General features: G+C 41.4%; 1 protein-coding gene and 3 long non-coding RNA genes across 4 annotated transcripts; all 4 read right to left on the bottom strand.

Moving 5' to 3' along the window:
- Positions 1 to 6412: 6412 nt before the first annotated feature.
- On the bottom strand, positions 6413 to 13526 carry LOC122133328 (calcium-binding and coiled-coil domain-containing protein 1-like). The gene is made up of 3 exons (XM_042709301.1): positions 13125 to 13526; positions 6911 to 7516; positions 6413 to 6520 (listed from the first exon to the last, which is right to left on the bottom strand). The coding sequence occupies exons 1-3, from the start codon at positions 13524 to 13526 to the stop codon at positions 6413 to 6415; spliced, it is 1116 nt and encodes a 371-aa protein (XP_042565235.1).
- Positions 10563 to 10976, bottom strand: LOC122128632. Its single transcript, XR_006151518.1, has 2 exons — positions 10902 to 10976; positions 10563 to 10608 (listed from the first exon to the last, which is right to left on the bottom strand). It is a non-coding gene; the product is annotated as an uncharacterized LOC122128632 (long non-coding RNA).
- Positions 13527 to 16736: 3210 nt separating the features above from the next.
- Positions 16737 to 17674, bottom strand: LOC116223114. Its single transcript, XR_004164917.1, has 3 exons — positions 17640 to 17674; positions 17031 to 17034; positions 16737 to 16807 (listed from the first exon to the last, which is right to left on the bottom strand). It is a non-coding gene; the product is annotated as an uncharacterized LOC116223114 (long non-coding RNA).
- Positions 17675 to 20458: 2784 nt separating this feature from the next.
- On the bottom strand, positions 20459 to 20873 carry LOC122128631. The gene is made up of 2 exons (XR_006151517.1): positions 20799 to 20873; positions 20459 to 20504 (listed from the first exon to the last, which is right to left on the bottom strand). It is a non-coding gene; the product is annotated as an uncharacterized LOC122128631 (long non-coding RNA).
- Between the last annotated feature and the right edge of the window lie 464 nt (positions 20874 to 21337).

Below are 21337 nucleotides of genomic sequence, written 5' to 3'. Positions count from 1 at the left end.
CAGCTTCCTTCCTCAGATTCACCACTTCAGTTTCACTTGCAGACAGTCTGATCTTCACAGTGGCCAGCTCTATCTCTTGTGCTAAATTCACCCTTTCCAGAGCCTCCACTTTAGTCTCACTGGCCACCAGTCTCTGTTTCACTGCCGCTAGCTCAGTGTCTTGCTCTTTATTTTCAGCCATTATTTCGTACAGCAGATATTTGGTGTTTTTTAACTCATACTGAGTGAAGTTCAGAGTAATTTTCAGCTCCATTAACATTATTCCTTGCTTGTCAACTATGGCTCTGAGTTCCCTGAGCTCAGCTGAGACGTCCAGCTGGGTAGTGACTGCAGCAGCAGCAGCCCCAGTGCTCTGGCTCTCTGTGTGAAGATCAGTCTGGGTGCTCTTGATTTTTTTTGAGTATGGTTGTTTGTTTAGTTGTCACTTATTATGGAAATGCCGGCCTCTTATCCTTGTGAGGATATTGTTCCTTGATCCATAACGCTCTCATCCTTCTTTCCAAATAATTTTACCACCATGGGCAGGTTCATTGTTTTTAGAACCAAAAGAGGTAGATCTGCCATTGGCTAAGACGGCATGCAGGCATGTGTTTAGTAGGAACAGTAGAGGGGGAGGGACACTCAGCTTCAAAACAGCAAGCTGACGGCCAAATCTACTGACTACAGGGTACTACTGGTATGTGTCAGAGCGTTATCAGACAAAACACTTGAACAATTGGCCATTCGTTCTTGGGCACTGAGCAACATTAGAAAGGGGACAAATATGATGTTCTTCATGGACTTTTTTTATTTAAAAATGAATTTCATGGGAAAGTGTGCACCTATTTTAGATCACACAGGGGGGAAATGGCCTAATATCCTCATGTAACCCCACTCTGCTATTTTCAACCATTAGTTTTGAGGAATAAAAGGAGTTGGTTTGTCAAGACAGTTTGACCCCTGACCCTGAAGAGCCCACCTCTCCCCCCAAAGAGAGGCACATGAGAGGGGGTGAAGGAGAGCTACATTGGGGGGTGAAGGTGCATTTGGGCCCCTGGTTGTTTTTTTTCTCTCATATTCTCTCTGCCACCCTTTCACTGATTGCTCACCACAGCCGCATATTGTATTATATTGATATTAGATATAATATTGAGGTTTTTAGTGAAAGTCTACACATATTGTATGAGATGGTATGTGGCCTAATGTTAAAGTCAGTATGTTTTAATGAAGTACTAATGAAGGCCATAAAAACCTAGTAATTAATCAGCTCTGTAAGCCATTCAGTCCTGTGTTGAGTTGGGCTGAGTTCCTTACAGTTTTTGTGTTGAGCCAGACACACTTCTATTTCTCTATCCTCCCTTCTCTCCAGCTCCCTGTTTCCCTCCCTCCTTCAGTCTTCTCTTCTTCCTCTCTTTCCCTCCCTCCCTCCTTCAGTCTTCTCTTCTTCCTCTCTTTCCCTCCCTCCCTCCTTCAGTCTTCTCTTCTTCCTCTCTTTCCCTCCCTCCCTCCTTCAGTCTTCTCTTCTTCCTCTCTTTCCCTCCCTCCCTCCTTCAGTCTTCTCTTCTTCCTCTCTTTCCCACTTCCTGGTTCACCCCTGGTGCCCACTGACTATTTACCCAGAACCCCCTCTGCCTGCAGGTTGTCATTACAGAACACTTTTGGAATTTCTAACATCTGCCAACTGTACCCATGACAACCTTTCATACATCTGCTCATCTGGATGATGCATAATGATGACATAATATGTTAGTTAGTATAACACATAGCCATGAAATAAGTTTAATGCTGCAGTATAGTATGGTGTTACATGGGGTGAATAAAAACAGTAAAAAAGTGATTCTCCCTCTCACACACAATAGTAGGTTTAGCAGTGGTTTATGTCTGTAGACACCTTGTTTAAAAGACTCAGTTGGCTATTTTGTAAGATCTTTTTCCGCTGTGTTCATATGACAGAGATGATTTTGTGAGTCTTGATCTTTAGTTCCTTATTCTAATTAGTCAATGTCCATCTGGGAGGAAAGATAAGAAAGCCACTGAAGGTGTTGTGGTGATCAGAATCATCTCTTGAGTCTGCCGTGTGCATGGAGTTGCTTGCACCACATCGCCTAGCCCGTTAGATCCCCAAATTACACAATTACAGATTGGAGCTCGGGGTGTGGAACGAGAAGGCCTGAAATTTGGGGTCGGAGGTCAGACGTAGTAAGGTGGTAGCTTAGCTTTGAAAGAAAAAAAGAAAAGGTGTGTAGTTGTGTACAAAAATAACAGAATGACTAAATGCAATCAGTAAGAAGTCCTACTTGGACACTTGTCTACCTGCCACCTGTCAATCAAGTATCCATAAGATGGCATGAATGCATGCATGTGTTTGGGGAAAACAGAATCATCTCTGAGTCTGCTGTGTGCACAGAGTTGCTTGTGTACCGGCGTGTGTGTGTGTGTGTGTGTGTGTGTGTGTGTGTGTGTGTGTGTGTGTGTGGAAAAGGACTAATGGTAGAGAAATGTAAAACTCTGACTATAATCATGTATGTGTGGTTATCACATACCTTTGTGTCTTAAGTGCTGACCTTTCTGGCTTTGTATGTGGGCTTAAAACTTAAGTGTACGTAAGTAGCTGGAAAGAAAGACTATGTGTTCTTCTTTCCTACATCTGGAACATGTACACACAAACGTTGCAAAAAGCGTAGTAAGATGACCTCGGAAGTGGGAACCCACCATGTGATTATCTCTGCTGACATAGTGCTTTGGCGTCAGAGAATCAAACTTCAACCTATATGATCCTGGTGTGATGTGTTCAACCTATATGATCCTGGTGTGACGTGTTCAACCTATATGATCCTGGTGTGATGTGTTCAACCTATATGATCCTGGTGTGATGTGTTCAACCTACTATATGATCCTGGTGTGATGTGTTCAACTTTGCTTCTGTCTTGTCTGCCAGGACATGAGTGAGTCCGATATGCATATTGAATAAAGAGATACTTATACACAACTCCAGAGTCCGAGGTAAACTCTAACAACTTGTTTGGACAGCACTGGCTGCTCTGACTGGGAGCCTGCTTGCTTGTCTACAGATTCTCCATTTAAGGAGTGAGAAAGAAGAAGCTTAAAAAGCTGCCCTGTTTTAAAGCATGTGTACTGCACACTAATATTTGTGTTCTTTGTTTAAAGAAGAGGTGTAATAATATTGCTTTACATGGAGTGAAAAAAACAACTTGACGAATCCATTCTAAGTATATTTTGTTGAACCTTCCCATTCTCCCTGTACCTGCATGACAGCCTCACACAATGCCCTGCTCATATGGAAGAAGTAGATTGTTAGCATAGTACTATTTTAGTGCAGCATAATACTGTACAACAATTGTATTTATACTGCTGAATTAAAGTGCATTACACAAAGTGGAAATTACTGAAGTGTGACAACAAATGAAGAGTGAACTGCAGAGAGAACAGTGATGACCACCAACAGTGGCTATGGAGGACATGGATTTAAAGGCGTAGTCCGTGACTCCAATCCAATACCCTTTTTGTCAAATTTTGAGAATTGCTCCTTCCAGTCCTCCAGCTGTGTAACCCTAGTTACACATGTGACCTCACTATATTATTGATTCACTGATGTATTTCCAGTATTTCCAGTGATTACTCCAAAAGATTTCAGTTTGAAAATGGTTGATTTGCTCAAGTTTGTTCAGCACATTATTCGACATTACTTACAATCATTTTTGAAAAGAGAGAGAGAGAGAGAGAGAGAGAGAGAGAGAGAGAGAGCAGAGATCTGTGAGCAGAAGTTACACAAGCAGCCTGAGTGCAAAGAGAAAGAAGTGCAAAGCATTTCTCAATATTTCCAATGATGACACAGAAGAATTTTAGTTTAAAAGTGGCTTATTTAATTATGATCGTGAAGCATATTATGTATCATTTGACAACATGAGCAGTTGAACATTGTCTTCCCTTCAAAGAACAAAGACTAGGAAGCCACTGAAAGTGCTGTGGTTACTAGAACTATCATAGAGCCTGGAGCCTTCAGGGAGTTGCATGTTAACCACATCTCCCACCTCCAGCTGCAGAGTCACACCACTAGAGAGATAGGCATTATGCCCATCGGTATCATACTCATGCAAATACATGACCTGCTGCCAACTCTTTATCATTCTAATAGACACTGTGCGTGAGTTTAGTCCATCCAGGACTGTGAATCTGAAGTAGTAGACTCCCCTCACTGGAGCTGTGAAGAAGCCGGTTTCGTTGCTGTAGGCCTGTCCAACATTGGTGATGATTTTAGTGAAGACCAAGTTCAGCTCAGTATTCCCAGCCTCTATGAACCCTGAGTCAGTCAGACCTGCTGAGAATGCCACCTTGGGTTTCTCTGTAATCTCTTTCTCCAGATGCACTACTTCAGTCTCGGTGGCTGCCAGTCTGGTCTTCACTGCTGTCAGCTCTGAATCTTGTGCTGCTTGTTCCATCTTGAGTTTCTCCACCTCAGTCTCACTGGCAGACAGTCTGCTCTTCATATGAACCACCTCTGTTATGGCAACATCATTGTCAGCCTCCATTTTGTGCATCTCGGCTTTGGTGTTCTTTAGTTCATTCTGGGTCACTATCAGCTCCCCTCTCAGCTCCAGCACCATGTCTTTGAGTTCCCTGAGCTCAGGAGAGACGTCCAGCTGGGTAGAGACTGCAGCAGCAGCAGCAGTTCCAGTGCTCTGGCTCTCTGTGTGAACTTCAGTCTGGGTGCTCCGAGTCTGAGATCCACACATGGAGAGCAGCAGCACCAGCAGTGTGATGACAGCCCTCATCTTTAACATCACCTCTTGCCTCTCTTTCTTTTCTTTTCTGAACCCCAGTCTTCACTCTTTTTATACCCCAGGTAATGGTTATGCACGACAGGTCATCACTCGTTTGTGGCCAAAGTCCAAGAACACTGATCAGATCTAGAAAATGTGGAGACATGGTGTTTTTATCCAGAACTTTGGTGTTTGTTCAGTTATCGCCGTTGTGGGAAAATGCAAACCTGTCATCCAGGTGTTTCCCCAAGCCGCCCAGGACTCATCACCGTATCATACACTACTTGCAGCATGTCCCACGTGTGTGTGTACTTGTCTATGTATGAATGTGTGTTTTACAGGGAAGTGTTGTTTCTGAGCTGTGTGGTTTCATCTTGGTCCATTGTTCACACTCTACCCATGTGACTGCATTTCTCCTTAGAAAGCTAACTTTAGCTAACGTCAATTTGAAGTTAGCCAACCAAGTTGGCATGCGCATTTTAACTAGCGAGGTAAATTGACTGTAAACATTGGCAATTAATAACTCCATGAATGGCCATTCTATTAGAACACTTGAACATTAGTTACATTGATTGATTGATAGCACTGTAGTGCCAGAAATTCTGTTCATAAGGTGTAAATTCAGAGTGATTGACTCTGTAATTTAGTTTCCCCATCTTTGGCACCCTTTACTGTTATTCTTTTGGTTTAAAGTAATTTATGTCAATGTTAATGATGAATCTCATGGCGTGTTATTACTCCTGTCACCTCACATATCCTAAGCACATAATGACTGTCCCCTGTGCTGCAGACAGGAGTCCTCTTGGATGCCATCCACAACTGGGACATGATTGCTTCATAAAAAAAGGCTATGGTTGAGTGGGAGCAGTTCATTTCTGAGTAGGGTTGCTCGATACCATTATTTCATTTCTAGTCATGATAACAGAACTGTGTATGTTGGCCCTTTTGAGAACCGATCCGATAACCTTGAATAAATAGGCAGAGCGTTTGTTGTTTATTATGAGGTTTAAAGCAATGTTAGGTCTGTTATCTTGCCATGGGTTAAGACCCATTTTCATTTTCACCTGTTGTTTTTTGCATCCTTTGTTCTGCCCATATACAGCACATGCTCAGTTCTTTGGTTTATCAATGTTGACGACTTTGTTACCCACAGAAGCAGCACATTTTGAGAGAGAGAGAGAATTGTCATGTTTCTAATTTAGCCCCCTAAAAATAAGAATTTAATAAATCTTATTTCATGAAATTTGATGCTAATAAATTACCCTAGTTTTGAGTGATAATAAGCTTCTTTTGAATGAACTAAGCTTAACTAGATTGCTCAAAATTAGTCTTTTTGATCTTATTTCAAGATATTTTGTGCAGTAATGACAGTCAGGCGGCCTGTCCTATTTTAATAAATCTTATCAGGTGAAATTCACGTACTGCACTGGCAGCTTGTTTTAGGCGTGTGAGTATACTTCTATCTGTAATGTTTTGCCTTAAATTAGGCAGGGCATTTTTGCAACGAGTTCCTCATTTGACCTCAATGTGGAATTGATTCAGTAATATTCAGTATGTCAGAAAGATTTCAGTCTTAAAGTGTTTTATTTACTCATGATTATTAGACACATTTGTCATCATTTATTACAATCATGTTGAGCAGTTTGTTCCATTTATAGAACAAAGAGCAGGAAGCCACTGAAGGTGCTGTGGTTACTAGAACTATCATAGAGCTTTTTGCCTGGAGGGATTTGCATGTTAACGACATCTCCCTTCTCCAGCTGCAGAGTCACACCACTGGAGAGATAGGTGAATGTGTCATCGGTATCATACTCTGCCAAATGCATGACCTGCTTTCCATTCTTAACCATTTTAATATCCATCCAGCGTCTGTCTAGTATATCGCTGACTGTGAATCTGAAGTAATAGACTCCCCTCACTGGAGCTGTGAAGAAGCCATTCTTGTTGCTGTAGGCCTGTCCAACATTGGTGATGATTTTAGTGAACACCAAGTTCAGATCAGTATTCCCACCCCCTATGTATCCTGAGTTAGTTAGACCTGCTGTGAATGCCACCTTGGGTTTCTCTGTAATCTCTTTCTCCAGATTCACTACTTCAGTCTCAGTGGCTGCCAGTCTGTTCTTCACTGCTGTCAGCTCTGCCTCTTGTACTGCTTGTTCCATCTTGAGTTTCTCCACCTCAGTCTCACTGGCAGACAGTCTGGTCTCCACTTGGGCTTCACCAGTCTCCATCCTTCTCTTCAGGACTTCCAGCTCTGCCTCTTGTTCGGCTTGTTCTTTGATCAGGTCCATCACTTCAGTCTTCATAGTGGTCAGCTCTGTGTGTTGTGCTGCAGTGTCTTTCTTCACGTTCTCCATGTCAGTCTCAGTGGCTACCAGTCTCTCAGTCACTGACCTCAGATCAGCTGTCTGTGCTGCAGCTTCCTTCCTCAGATTCACCACTTCAGTCTCACTGGCAGACAGTCTGGTTTTCACATCTGTCAGCTCTGAATCTTGTGCTGCTTGTTCAATCTTTAGGTGCAGCACTTCCATCTTCGTAGTGGTCAGGTCTGTGTGTTGTGCTGCAGTGTCTTTCTGCACGTGCTCCATGTCAGTCTCAGTGACTGCCACTCTCTCAGCAACTGACCTCAGATCAGCTGTCTGTGCTGCAGCTTCCTTCTTCAGATTCACCACTTCAGTTTCACTTGCAGTCAGTCTGGTCTTCACATCTGTCAGCTCTGAATCTTGTGCTGCGTCTTCCATCTTGAGTTTCTCCACCTCAGTCTCACTGGCAGTCAGTCTGGTCTTCACATCTGTCAGTTCTGCCTCTTGTGCTGCTTGTTCCTTGTTCAGGTTCATCATTTCAGTCTTCATAGTGGTCAGGTCTGTGTGTTGTGCTGCAGTGCCATTCTTCACAGCCTCCATGTCAGTCTCAGTAGATGCCAGTCTCTCAGTAACTGACCTCAGATCAGCTGTCTGTGCTGCATCTTCCTTCCTCAGATTCACCACTTCAGTCTCAGTGGCTGCCAGTCTGTTCTTCACTGATGTCAGTTCTGCCTCTTGTGCTGCTTGTTCCATCTTGAGTTTCTCCACCTAATTGTAATTGTAATTTATTTTTCAAGACAGGGACAGTGCACAATAAAACATTAATCTTGAACAAACAAAAGAATATGCATTGTGCCAGGTTCTAGCAGATTGCTATTTTCCACCTGTAGTCCCTGGGCAGGTTGATGGAATAGTACATAAAAACATAATAATAACAAGTAAAATTACAGAACAAAGAACATGGAAGCAGATTCAACATGACAAGATTTAAAGCTAGGCTGCTCCCCAACACACACACACACACACACACAAACACAATTCATAAATGTGTACACTCCTGTCCTGACAGTAGCCAACGCTTGGCAAGATGTAAGAAGGTGTGGGGACTTCTACATGAAATAATGTCTGTTGGCAGAGTATTCCATTGAGTCATGGCAATACAGAAAAAGGATGACTTCCCAAATACAGTTTTGGGGTACACTACACTCACCCCTTGTTACAGATCTTGTTGTTCGTGTTGACTGTTGACATATTTTTTCAAGGGGGGAGCTACACTTTTAAAAAGTAAGCAGACATTTGAGTGCTTGATCTGACAGTGATGGTAGCGACGTGGCTTTTTATCATGGATTTTGAGGGCACTTTTGTATAAGGATTCAAGTGGTTTTCGAACTGTTTTAATTGACTGAGACCAGCTTGTAATACAATATAAAAGATGTGGTATAATCATAGCATTCAGATACATACTAGAAGCCTCGACTGTGAGTGAATTCCCTATGTATCTGAAGTTAGCTAGGTTAAAGTTCAGTGTGTTTCTCAGTTTTTTTAACATGTTTTTTAAAGCTAAGAGTTGGGTCAAGGGTAACACCCAAGTACTTGAATATATCCACATTATCAATTGTTCGCCCATTTACTGAGACATTGGGGCAATCCTTCAGTATGCACCTGTTGGTGAAAAACATGGTTACAGTTTTTTCTAGGTTTAAGGTGAGGCATGAGTTTTGTAACCAGAGAGCAACCTTTTGCATTGCTTTTGTTAGTTTCTTGGCAACCTCTGTAGCGCTCTTACCATGAGTATATATGACAGTGTCGTCGGCATACATTATTATGCCGACATCATCACACATGGAAGGCAGGTCATTTATATATATGCTAAAAAGTAATGGCCCCAAGATTGATCCTTGTGGTACACCCAGTGTGCATTAGGGATGGGCATTCGATTAAATTGTCTTAATCGATCGTCGGGAGAATTAACGATCGATTTTTGATTAATCATTAATATTTTTATATTAAAATTCACTATTTATAGGCTATATTAAAATGCAGTGAAAGGAGAAAAAACACAGCGTGTTTCCTCATTGAGATCTTTATTACAAGATGAACAACTCTTGTGGCAGTTAAACTTACAAGATGGACAACTCTTGTGCCAGTTTAACGGGATCCGTTCAATGGTTACACTTGAAAATATGTGCTGCTGTACTCTTAAGCAGCGGAGCCGACAGCTAGAAACCGGTGCTCATAAACACAACTGACCCTCGGTTTTTTTTTCTCTCCAAAATAATAAAAATAATAATACAAAAAATAGGACTGTCAAAGTTAACGCGTTAATCTATGAGATTATTGTGGCCGAGATTGAGATAAAATATTTTAACGCAGTTAATGCAACTTTGTTTACTTCCGGTGTGCGTTGACCCCTGACACGAAACCTCCGCCTGCCTGCAGTCAGTTAGATTGGAGAGACCGAGACGGTACGGTAGTTGAAGATGGAGAGAGCTGAGGGATTGTTGGGCGGAAAGTTTCTGTTTAAAGCAGCTTGCACACTGCCCCGACAAACGCCAACATTCTCCAACAAACACCAACAGTTGGGTCAGTGTGCGCCAGCATTTGGTCATTGTCGGGTACTGTCGGAAGAGTTCAACATGTTCAGTCGGATCGGGTAAAGTTGCAGAATGTCTGACCAATGTAGGGAGATTTCCAATGAACTCCAACATTCTGACAGCTCGTTACCTTGACAACTAGGCTAAACTCGCGTGCATAACATCCTCGAGCTCTCTTGAATGTCGTAGTTATGTTGGTTATCAGATCGCGATTAATCTAGATTAATTAATTTCAAAATGTGAGATTAATTAGTTAATTTTTTTAATCTATTGACAGCCCAAACTATCAAAAAAGGCACCGAGTCGAGAAAGAAAGTCGAGGGTGAGAGAGATTAGCCTACCTAACAATGCTAGCCTACCCTGCTCGTTGTGCATCGCAGCTCCTCCGTGCTAACACCGAGTTGATGCTAGGTTGAGACTGAGAGCAGGATGCACCGCCACTAACCAGGGTCGGATGTACGTTGTTCAAGTGGTAGCTCATTTGAGTTGTGGCCGAGTTGTACTTATACACAGCTTCGCAGTGTTGGCAGTGAACTAAATCATTTTTTAAATCAAAATGGTCCCACGCTACACTTTGCCGTGACCTCTTCATGTTTACTACAGAAACTCGTAGGTAACTGAGTAGGCCTGTGGCGTTTTTTTCAAACATTGCCCTCGTGTGGTAAAATGTTTAATTGCTGCCACATAGCGAAATCCCATGCATTCCTTCAAGACTCACACTACGCAACAGAACATGCATTTGTTTTATTGATGAAAAAATAATGTCCTCAACGAAATTCTTAACGATCAATTAATCGATTGTCGATTAATTATGCCCATCCCTAGTGTGCATGTGTAGCCGGCGTGGTCTGTACTTCGCCGACTACTGCGTTGTGTTCAGGTGCAATTATCACAGGACGCTGAAGTTCTTTTAATCACTTTACTTTCTCTTCCAGTATGCAGAATGTAGCTCTCGTTGCCAAGCAAAACACATACAAACATAAGAAAAGAAGGACAACTGAAACATATGGGCTACATTACAGAAAGACAGAAAAACGAAACCTAGCATACAGTTAAACAACACACAAGGTTAGCTATATCAGCAAATATATCCCTAACTCTCAAAACAGCAAAACCTCCAAAACAACCCAAGCAATCTATGACAACTCATCACAAAACACATTTACAATCCACTGTGTGCACCCACATTTAAGCTAAAACACATACATTTGAAACCTTCATAACACTACAATGTGAACACGTACCTCTCGTTGCCAAGCAAAACACATACTGAGCAAGGCACGAAAATGCAGCCTGTAACCACCAAACCAACCAATAGAGGGTGCACTTACCCAACAAATGATAGGCCTAATACCTAGCTATCATGAAAGAAACCAAGATTTTGGTGAAATAAAATTACATATACACAAAATAGAAAATGAAAGATTGCACAAATATGTGTCATTCATTAACCTGTTACACATGCTTTAAATGGGGAAAGTGTATTGTTTACACGCACACACTGGTGACGGCCACTAAGGTATGACCTGATCCAGTTTTGGGTGCGTGATGAAAGATTATAATTGACAAGATTGTGAAGCAGTTTGTTATGATTGACAGTATCAAAGGCCTTGCGCAGGTCTAGAAAGACTGCACCAACCACTCCTCCTTGGTCTAAGTTGGTTTTAATGTCCTTAAGGAGGTAGCAGCAGGCCGTGTCAGTGGAATGTTTTTTCTTGAATCCAAACTGCAAAGGATGTAAAAGTGCCTTGGAATCAAGATGGGCAATGAGTTGTTCCGCCACTGCCTTTTCCATGACCTTTGAGGCTGCTGGGAGTATACTAATGGGGCATTGTTACTGACCTCCTGAGCATCACCAGATTTATGGAGTTACTATAGCTGTTTTAAAAGAACTGGGAAAGATGCCTTCATTTATAGATTTGTTTATTATTGTAGTTACTGGTGAAATGACAGACTCTTTATGTAGCTTTAAAAATGCAGTGTCCAGTAGGGCTGAACGATTTGGGAAAATAATCTAATTGCGATTTTTTACCAAAATATTGCGATTGCGATTTAATATGCGATTTTTTTTTGTATCCTCTTTTTTTCCCCAACAAAACGTAATATGATTTAAATATGACCAACACAATATTAGATACATTTAGTGTAAAATATTCTTTCCCACATTTTACATTTTTATTTAACTGTTTTATTACAGAAACAAGAACAACAAATAGGTGGTTTTGCCACTGTGCATTTAAGTAATTTAAAAAAAGTAATTTAAAGTATAAACACTAGGCATGCACTTTTTAAACACTGTGTGCAAAATTTACCATCTTAAAAAAAAAAAAAAAAAAAAACATTTTTTTTTTTTTTTTTTTTTAGACCACGTTTTTTAATCGCGAACGTTGCGGTTAGAAAATCGCGTTCTATCATATCGCGATTAAATCGCAAATGCAATTAATCGTTCAGCCCTAGTGTCCAGGCAGTGTATATCCTTGGCCTTGCTGTTTGACAAGTTCGATAGAATTGTATCAACTTTTGCCTCATTTATTGTGCTCAGGTCAGATACAGGCCCTTCACAAGTAACTGGTTGCGAAGGGTCTATTGCCGGAAACGTCTGACTGAGTTGCTGCACAGAATTAAAAAAAAGAATCATTAAAGTTAGCGGCAACAGCATGGCTATCATTTAGGATAGAGCCATTTACTCTGAGCTGAATGCTCTTGTGTGTGTTCTTTTCCTTATCAAGTAATTTATCAATGCTATTCCATAATTTTGTACTGTTCCCTTTGGCATCCCTGATGAGATCCAGACAAAAAGTTGCCCTAGCTTTTCTAAGTTGCTGTGTTACCCTGTTTCTTAAACTTTTAAAAATCAGATGATCAGTACTAAATCTTGACTTTAAAAACTTTTTTAGAGCAGCATCTCTCTTTTCATTATGTCCAAGGTAGGTTGTGTTTTGTGTTTTGTTTCTTAGACCATGTTTTTGTATATCTCAATACAATAGCCTTATAAGCCATCATTAGATTGTTACTAGCTTGTTCACAGGATTTGTTATCAGAAATGTCAGTCCATCTTGTTTCCTTTATTTCTTTTTCAATGAGTGTCAAGTCTTTCTTTGGGATGAAAGATACATTGGGATTGTTTTTCGTTGTGTGTTGTGTCTGAAAACGTGATTTGGTCAGCTTTCTAGCGGCCAGCGTAAGATTGTGATATGACAGACCGGTGATCAGGTTGTACGTTTTAGTGATCCTGTCTGGTTTATTTGTAAATATGAGGTCTAGTAGTGTTTGATAAGATTTTGTTAATCTTGTGGGTTTACATTTGTGTCATCTGAAACATTTTGATAATGTCAAAATTTCCTACGTGCTTTATCAAGTCAGTTTAGATTAAAATCTCCCATTAGTATCATTTCACTCCCTGCATACTGTTTGAGGACATCAGCAATATAATCAAAAAATTCATTTGTAGACTGACATGTTCTCACCTCAGTCTCACTGGCAGACAGTTCCATCTTCAGGTTCATCACTTCAGTCTTCATAGTGGTCAGGTCTGTGTGTTGATCTGCAGTGTCTTTCTTCACGGCCTCCATGTCAGTCTCAGTGGCTGCTAGTCTCTCAGTTGCTGACTTCAGATCAGCTGTCTGTGCTGCAGCTTCCTTCCCCAAATTCACCACTTCAATTTCACTTACAGCCAGTCTGGTCTTCACATCTGTCAGCTCTGAATCCTGTGCTAAATTGTCCTTGATCAGGTTCTTCATTTCAGTCGTCACAGCTGTCATCTCTCTGTCTTGGGCATCATTTTCTGTCTCTATTTTGTACAGCAGATCTTTGGTGTTTCTTAGATCATTCTGAGTGAATCTCAGAGTCACCCTCAGCTCCACTACCATGTCTCTGAGTTCCCTGAGCTCAGCAGAGACGTCCAGCTGGGTAGAGACTTCAGCAGCAGCAGCAGCCCCAGTGCTCTGGCTCTCTGTGTGAACTTCAGTCTGGGTGCTCCGAGTCTGAGATCCACACATGGAGAGCAGCAGCACCAGCAGTGTGATGACAGCCCTCATCTTTAACATTGCTCCTTACCTCTCAGTAGTAGTAATAGTAGTAGTAGTTGCAGTAGTACTTTATGCGACTCAGTCTGTGAACACCCTCTTTTATATGTTATTTAGTGATTATTTATAGAGCTTTCATCATTTTAGGGGCGAGCTTGAGTCCAGGGACACTGATATGGTTATTCAGTTATTATCAGTTTTGTGGGAAAGTGCCAGCCTGTCACCCATCATGTAGGGCAGGTAGTGTCTCGTGTCCTTATTTCACCCCTTCGTCTTAGACTTAAAGAATCACATCTATTCCTTCTGTGAATGCTAGTGAAGATCTAGTTCTCACCAAAGACAAATAGTCACGAATAATTACAAAAACTGTAGAAGAGGAAAAATAAATAAGGAAAATAGATCTTTGGGTGACTTTTTGGAATTATATAAATATTATATATAAATAAAGATAAACTGAATACATTTAATCAATATAGATAGTTGGATTTAAATAGATAGCTTGACTAAATTCGTTTTTATTGATTTATTTTTTAATCAATACCAATTGATTATCATTTCCTTACTCCAGTCCTCTCCCTCTGCTGTTTCTGCCATCATCAGCAGGTGAAATAATGTTACATCCAGAAGAGTTACATTTGTATTTGTGTAAAGAGAATAGAGTGTATACATTTGAACAACATTAGCTTCACCAGTACCAGGAGGTGTGTCTGGGTGCCAGTCCTTAGCCTATCCAAACCTAGGTGGCATGGGGTGGGGTGGGCCTTGGAGAGAGGGAATGCTGGGTTTCAAAACATCAAAACTGCCAGATCCACTGATTATAGTGTAGCTTTGATATGTGGGAGGCCGTTATCAGACAGAAAAACTTGATTACTTTCAGCATGGAATATATTCATGGCCACTAATCAAACAAAAAAGACCTCGAGGCTTTAATCATTTAATCGCTGTTGTGAAAACGTTAACACCTGTCACTGGTAGGATCAGTTAGGTTAGGTGTGGGTTAATGTTCTTATTCAGTCTCACCATTTTTTTTATTTAATTTGTAAAAACCAGAATTCAGCTAGTCGTAAAAATGTGCCTCAGGTTGTTGTCTTGTCTTCTGTTACACTTCCTCTGCGAGCTCATGACAGCAGGATATTGCATCATAGCTGTGTTATATTTGATATTCAGGCTGTGAGTAAGTCACAGATTTGACCAAAGCATCACGCTGTGCATGGCCTAATGCTTTTCAGAGTACTCTCTGTGTCTGTGCAGTGGGCTTTCTGTGTGGTCTGCACAGGGTGTAGCCTTTTAAACGAATACTGAAGAGGGTCCTACATATCCAGTAACTAGCCAGCTCAGTCAGCCACTCAGTCCAGTGCTAAGTTGGGCTGATGTGTACAGACCCTGTGTTGAGACAGACCCACTCAGTCATCCTTTATTTAGTCTGAATGCATTAGTAAAACACAGGAGTGGCCAGACTGGCACATATCAATGAACACACTTAAAGGTAAATGCTTGGCTGCTTCTGCAACTATGTGTGTAATGTGTCCGTGTGTGTGTGTGTGTGTGTGTGTGTGTGTGTGCCATTGATGATCTGATTGACTGATTTGACAGATTGATAACAACTGAATGATTGTGTCAATAATTGCATTTGTAATAATTGTTTGTGTTTTTGTATGTGTGTGTGTGTGTGTGTGTGTGTGTGTGTGTGTGTGTGTGTGTGTGTGTGTGTGTGTGTGTGTGTGTGTGTGATCATCTTTCACCTGTGGCCTATTCACCCACGTATTCCCCAGTGTGTGTTTGGAGTCCATGACAACCTGTGGTGGAAACAGTTGTTGGTCTGTGTGTGTGACGAATCCATTCTAAGTATATTTTGTTGAACCTTCCCATTCTCCCTGTACCTGCATGACAGCCTCACACAATGCCCTGCTCATTTGGAAGAAGTAGATTGTTAGCATAATACTATTTTAGTGCAGCATAATACTATTTTAGTGCAGCATAATACTGTACAACAATTGTATTTATACTGCTGAATTAAAGTTGCATTACACAAAGTGGAAATTACTGAAGTCTGACAACAAATGAAGAGTGAACTGCAGAGAGAACAGTGATGACCACCAACAGTGGCTATGGAGGACATGGATTTAAAGGTGCAGTCCGCGACTCTAATCCAAAACACTTTTTGTCAAATTCAGAGAATTGCTCCTTCCAGTCCTCCAGCTGTCTAACCCTAGTTACACATGTGACCTCACTATATTATTGATTCAATGATGTATTTCCAGTATTTCCAGTGATTTCAGTTTCAAAATGGTTGATTTGCTCAAGTTTGTTCAGCACATTATTCACCATTACTTACCATCATTTTTGAAAGGAGAGAGAGAGAGACAAATTGGTGAGCAGAAGTTACACAAAAGAAAAAAGAAAATGAACAAATAACGTCCTCAAATTGAAAATCCACACTCCTGATTAAAAACAAAAACTCCATATATATGAATCCTGTGTTGATCAAGCATTGCTCAATATTTTCCCAATGATGACACAGAAGGATTACATTTTTAGAAGTGCTTTATTTGAGCATGATCATGAAGCATATTATTTATCATTTGACAACATGAGCAGTTGAGGCAGTGTGTTCCCTTCAAAGAGTAAAGAGCAGGAAGCCACTGAAGGTGCTGTGGTTATTAGAAATCATCAAAGAGCCTGAAACCTGCAGGGAGTCGCATGTTAACTACACTCCCACCTCCAGCTTGCAGAGTCACACCCACTGGAGAGATAGGAATCGCTGTCCATCACTATCATACTCTCCCACCACATGACTTGCTCTCCATTCTTAAACATCTTGATAGTTATCCAGCTTTTGTCTAGTTCATTCCATGACTATAATCTGAAGTAGTAGACTCCTTTTACTGAGAGCTGTGAAGAAGCCGTTCTTGTTGCTGTAGGCTGTCCAAAATTGGTGATCGATTTTAGTGAAGACCAAGTTCAGATCAGTATTCCTAGCCTCTATGTATCCTGAGTTAGTCAGACCTGCTTGAAGATCGCCCACCCTTGGGTTTCTCTGTAATCTTCTTTCTCCAGATTCACTACTTCAGTCTCAGTGGCTGCCAGTCTGTTCTTCACTGCTGTCAGCTCTGCCTCTTGTGCTGCTTGTTCCATCTTGAGTTTCTCCACCTCAGTCTCACTGGCAGACAGTCTGGTCTCCACTTGGGCTTCACCAGTCTCCATCCTTCTCTTCAGGACTTCCAGCTCTGCCTCTTGTTCGGCTTGTTCTTTGATCAGGTCCATCACTTCAGTCTTCATAGTGGTCAGCTCTGTGTGTTGTGCTGCAGTGTCTTTCTTCACGTTCTCCATGTCAGTCTCAGTGGCTACCAGTCTCTCAGTCACTGACCTCAGATCAGCTGTCTGTGCTGCAGCTTCCTTCCTCAGATTCACCACTTCAGTCTCACTGGCAGACAGTCTGGTTTTCACATCTGTCAGCTCTGAATCTTGTGCTGCTTGTTCAATCTTTAGGTGCAGCACTTCCATCTTCGTAGTGGTCAGGTCTGTGTGTTGTGCTGCAGTGTCTTTCTTCACGTGCTCCATGTCAGTCTCAGTGACTGCCACTCTCTCAGCAACTGACCTCAGATCAGCTGTCTGTGCTGCAGCTTCCTTCTTCAGATTCACCACTTCAGTTTCACTTGCAGTCAGTCTGGTCTTCAACATCTGTCAGCTCTGAATCTTGTGCTGCGTCTTCCATCTTGAGTTTCTCCACCTCAGTCTCACTGGCAGTCAGTCTGGTCTTCACATCTGTCAGTTTGCCTCTTGTGCTGCTTGTTCCTTGTTCAGGTTCATCATTTCAGTCTTCATAGTGGTCAGGTCTGTGTGTTGTGCTGCAGTGCCATTCTTACAGCCTCCATGTCAGTCTCAGTAGATGCCAGTCTCTCAGTAACTGACCTCAGATCAGCTGTCTGTGCTGCATCTCCTTTCCTCAGATTCAACTTCAGTCTCAGTGGCTGCCAGTCTGTTCTTCACTGATGTCAGTTCTGCCTCTTGTGCTGCTTGTTCCATCTTGAGTTTCTCCACCTAATTGTAATTGTAATTTATTTTTCAAGACAGGGACAGTGCACAATAAAACATTAATCTTGAACAAACAAAAGAATATGCATTGTGCCAGGTTCTAGCAGATTGCTATTTTCCACCTGTAGTCCCTGGGCAGGTTGATGGAATAGTACATAAAAACATAATAATACAAGTAAAATTACAGAACAAAGAACATGGAAGCAGATTCAACATGACAAGATTTAAAGCTAGGCTGCTCCCCAACACACACACACACACACACACAAACACAATTCATAAATGTGTACACTCCTGTCCTGACAGTAGCCAACGCTTGGCAAGATGTAGAAGGTGTGGGGACTTCTACATGAAATAATGTCTGTTGGCAGAGTATTCCATTGAGTCATGGCAATACAGAAAAGGATGACTTCCCAAATACAGTTTTGGGGTACACTACACTCACCCCTTGTTACAGATCTTGTTGTTCGTGTTGACTGTTGACATATTTTTTCAAGGGGGGAGCTACACTTTTAAAAAGTAAGCAGACATTTGAGTGCTTGATCTGACAGTGATGGTAGCGACGTGGCTTTTTATCATGGATTTTGAGGGCACTTTGTATAAGGATTCAAGTGGTTTTCGAACTGTTTTAATTGACTGAGACCAGCTTGTAATACAATATAAAAGATGTGGTATAATCATAGCATTCAGATACATACTAGAAGCCTCGACTGTGAGTGAATTCCCTATGTATCTGAAGTTAGCTAGGTTAAAGTTCAGTGTGTTTCTCAGTTTTTTTAACATGTTTTTTAAAAGCTAAGAGTTGGGTCAAGGGTAACACCCAAGTACTTGAATATATCCACATTATCAATTGTTCGCCCATTTACTGAGACATTGGGGCAATCTTCAGTATGCACCTGTTGGTGAAAAACATGGTTACAGTTTTTTCTAGGTTTAAGGTGAGGCATGAGTTTTGTAACCAGAGAGCAACCTTTTGCATTGCTTTTGTTAGTTTCTTGGCAACCTCTGTAGCGCTCTTACCATGAGTATATATGACAGTGTCGTCGGCATACATTATTATGCCGACATCATCACACATGGAAGGCAGGTCATTTATATATTATGCTAAAAAGTAATGGCCCCAAGATTGATCCTTGTGGTACACCCAGTGTGCATTAGGGATGGGCATTCGATTAAATTGTCTTAATCGATCGTCGGGAGAATTAACGATCGATTTTGATTAATCATTAATATTTTTATATTAAAATTCACTATTTATAGGCTATATTAAAATGCAGTGAAAGGAGAAAAAACACAGCGTGTTTCCTCATTGAGATCTTTATTACAAGATGAACAACTCTTGTGGCAGTTAAACTTACAAGATGGACAACTCTTGTGCCAGTTTAACGGGATCCGTTCAATGGTTACACTTGAAAATATGTGCTGCTGTACTCTTAAGCAGCGGAGCCGACAGCTAGAAACCGGTGCTCATAAACACAACTGACCCTCGGTTTTTTTTTCTCTCCAAAATAATAAAAATAATAATACAAAAAATAGGACTGTCAAAGTTAACGCGTTAATCTATGAGATTATTGTGGCCGAGATTGAGATAAAATATTTTAACGCAGTTAATGCAACTTTGTTTACTTCCGGTGTGCGTTGACCCCTGACACGAAACCTCCGCCTGCCTGCAGTCAGTTAGATTGGAGAGACCGAGACGGTACGGTAGTTGAAGATGGAGAGAGCTGAGGGATTGTTGGGCGGAAAGTTTCTGTTTAAAGCAGCTTGCACACTGCCCCGACAAACGCCAACATTCTCCAACAAACACCAACAGTTGGGTCAGTGTGCGCCAGCATTTGGTCATTGTCGGGTACTGTCGGAAGAGTTTCAACATGTTCCAGTCGGATCGGGTAAAGTTGCAGAATGTCTGACCAATGTAGGGAGATTTCCAATGAACTCCAACATTCTGACAGCTCGTTACCTTGACAACTAGGCTAAACTCGCGTGCATAACATCCTCGAGCTCTCTTGAATGTCGTAGTTATGTTGGTTATCAGATCGCGATTAATCTAGATTAATTAATTTCAAAATGTGAGATTAATTAGTTAATTTTTTAATCTATTGACAGCCCAAACTATCAAAAAAGGCACCGAGTCGAGAAAGAAAGTCGAGGGTGAGAGAGATTAGCCTACCTAACAATTGCTAGCCTACCCTGCTCGTTGTGCATCGGCAGCTCCTCCGTGCTAAACACCGAGTTGATGCTAGGTTGAGACTGAGAGCAGGATGCACCGCCACTAACCAGGGTCGGATGTACGTTGTTCAAGGTGGTAGCTCATTTGAGTTGTGGGCCGAGTTGTACTTATACACAGCTTCGCAGTGTTGGCAGTGAACTAAATCATTTTTTAAATCAAAATGGTCCCACGCTACACTTTGCCGTGACCTCTTCATGTTTACTACAGAAACTCGTAGGTAACTGAGTAGGGCCTGTGGCGTTTTTTTCAAACATTGCCCTCGTGTGGTAAAATGTTTTAATTGCTGCCACATAGCGAAATCCCATGCATTCCTTCAAGACTCACACTACGCAACAGAACATGCATTTGTTTTATTGATGAAAAAATAATGTCCTCAACGAAATTCTTAACGATCAATTAATCGATTGTCGATTAATTATGCCCATCCCTAGTGTGCATGTGTAGCCGGCGTGGTCTGTACTTCGCCGACTACTGCGTTGTGTTCAGGTGCAATTATCACAGGACGCTGAAGTTCTTTTAATCACTTTACTTTCTCTTCCAGTATGCAGAATGTAGCTCTCGTTGCCAAGCAAAACACATACAAACATAAGAAAAGAAGGACAACTGAAACATATGGGCTACATTACAGAAAGACAGAAAAACGAAACCTAGCATACAGTTAAACAACACACAAGGTTAGCTATATCAGCAAATATATCCCTAACTCTCAAAACAGCAAAACCTCCAAAACAACCCAAGCAATCTATTGACAACTCATCACAAAACACATTTACAATCCACTGTGTGCACCCACATTTAAGCTAAAACACATACATTTGAAACCTTCATAACACTACAATGTGAACACGTACCTCTCGTTGCCAAGCAAAACACATACTGAGCAAGGCACGAAAATGCAGCCTGTAACCACCAAACCAACCAATAGAGGGTGGCACTTACCCAACAAATGATAGGCCTAATACCTAGCTATCATGAAAGAACCAAGATTTGGTGAAATAAAATTACATATACACAAATAGAAAATGAAAGATTGCACAAATATGTGTCATTCATTAACCTGTTACACATGCTTTAAATGGGGAAAGTGTATTGTTTACACGCACACACTGGTGACGGCCACTAAGGTATGACCCTGATCCAGTTTTGGGTGCGTGATGAAAGATTATAATTGACAAGATTGTGAAGCAGTTTGTTATGATTGACAGTATCAAAGGCCTTGCGCAGGTCTAGAAAGACTGCACCAACCACTCCTCCTTGGTCTAAGTTGGTTTTAATGTCCTTAAGGAGGTAGCAGCAGGCCGTGTCAGTGGAATGTTTTTTCTTGAATCCAAACTGCAAAGGATGTAAAAGTGCCTTGGAATCAAGATGGGCAATGAGTTGTTCCGCCACT

Source organism: Clupea harengus, chromosome 2 (assembly GCF_900700415.2).
Source record: "Clupea harengus chromosome 2, Ch_v2.0.2, whole genome shotgun sequence".
Lineage (NCBI taxonomy): Eukaryota > Metazoa > Chordata > Actinopteri > Clupeiformes > Clupeidae > Clupea > Clupea harengus.
The sequence above is the reverse complement of the archived record's forward strand: the minus strand, read 5'-3'. Positions and strand labels throughout refer to the sequence as shown.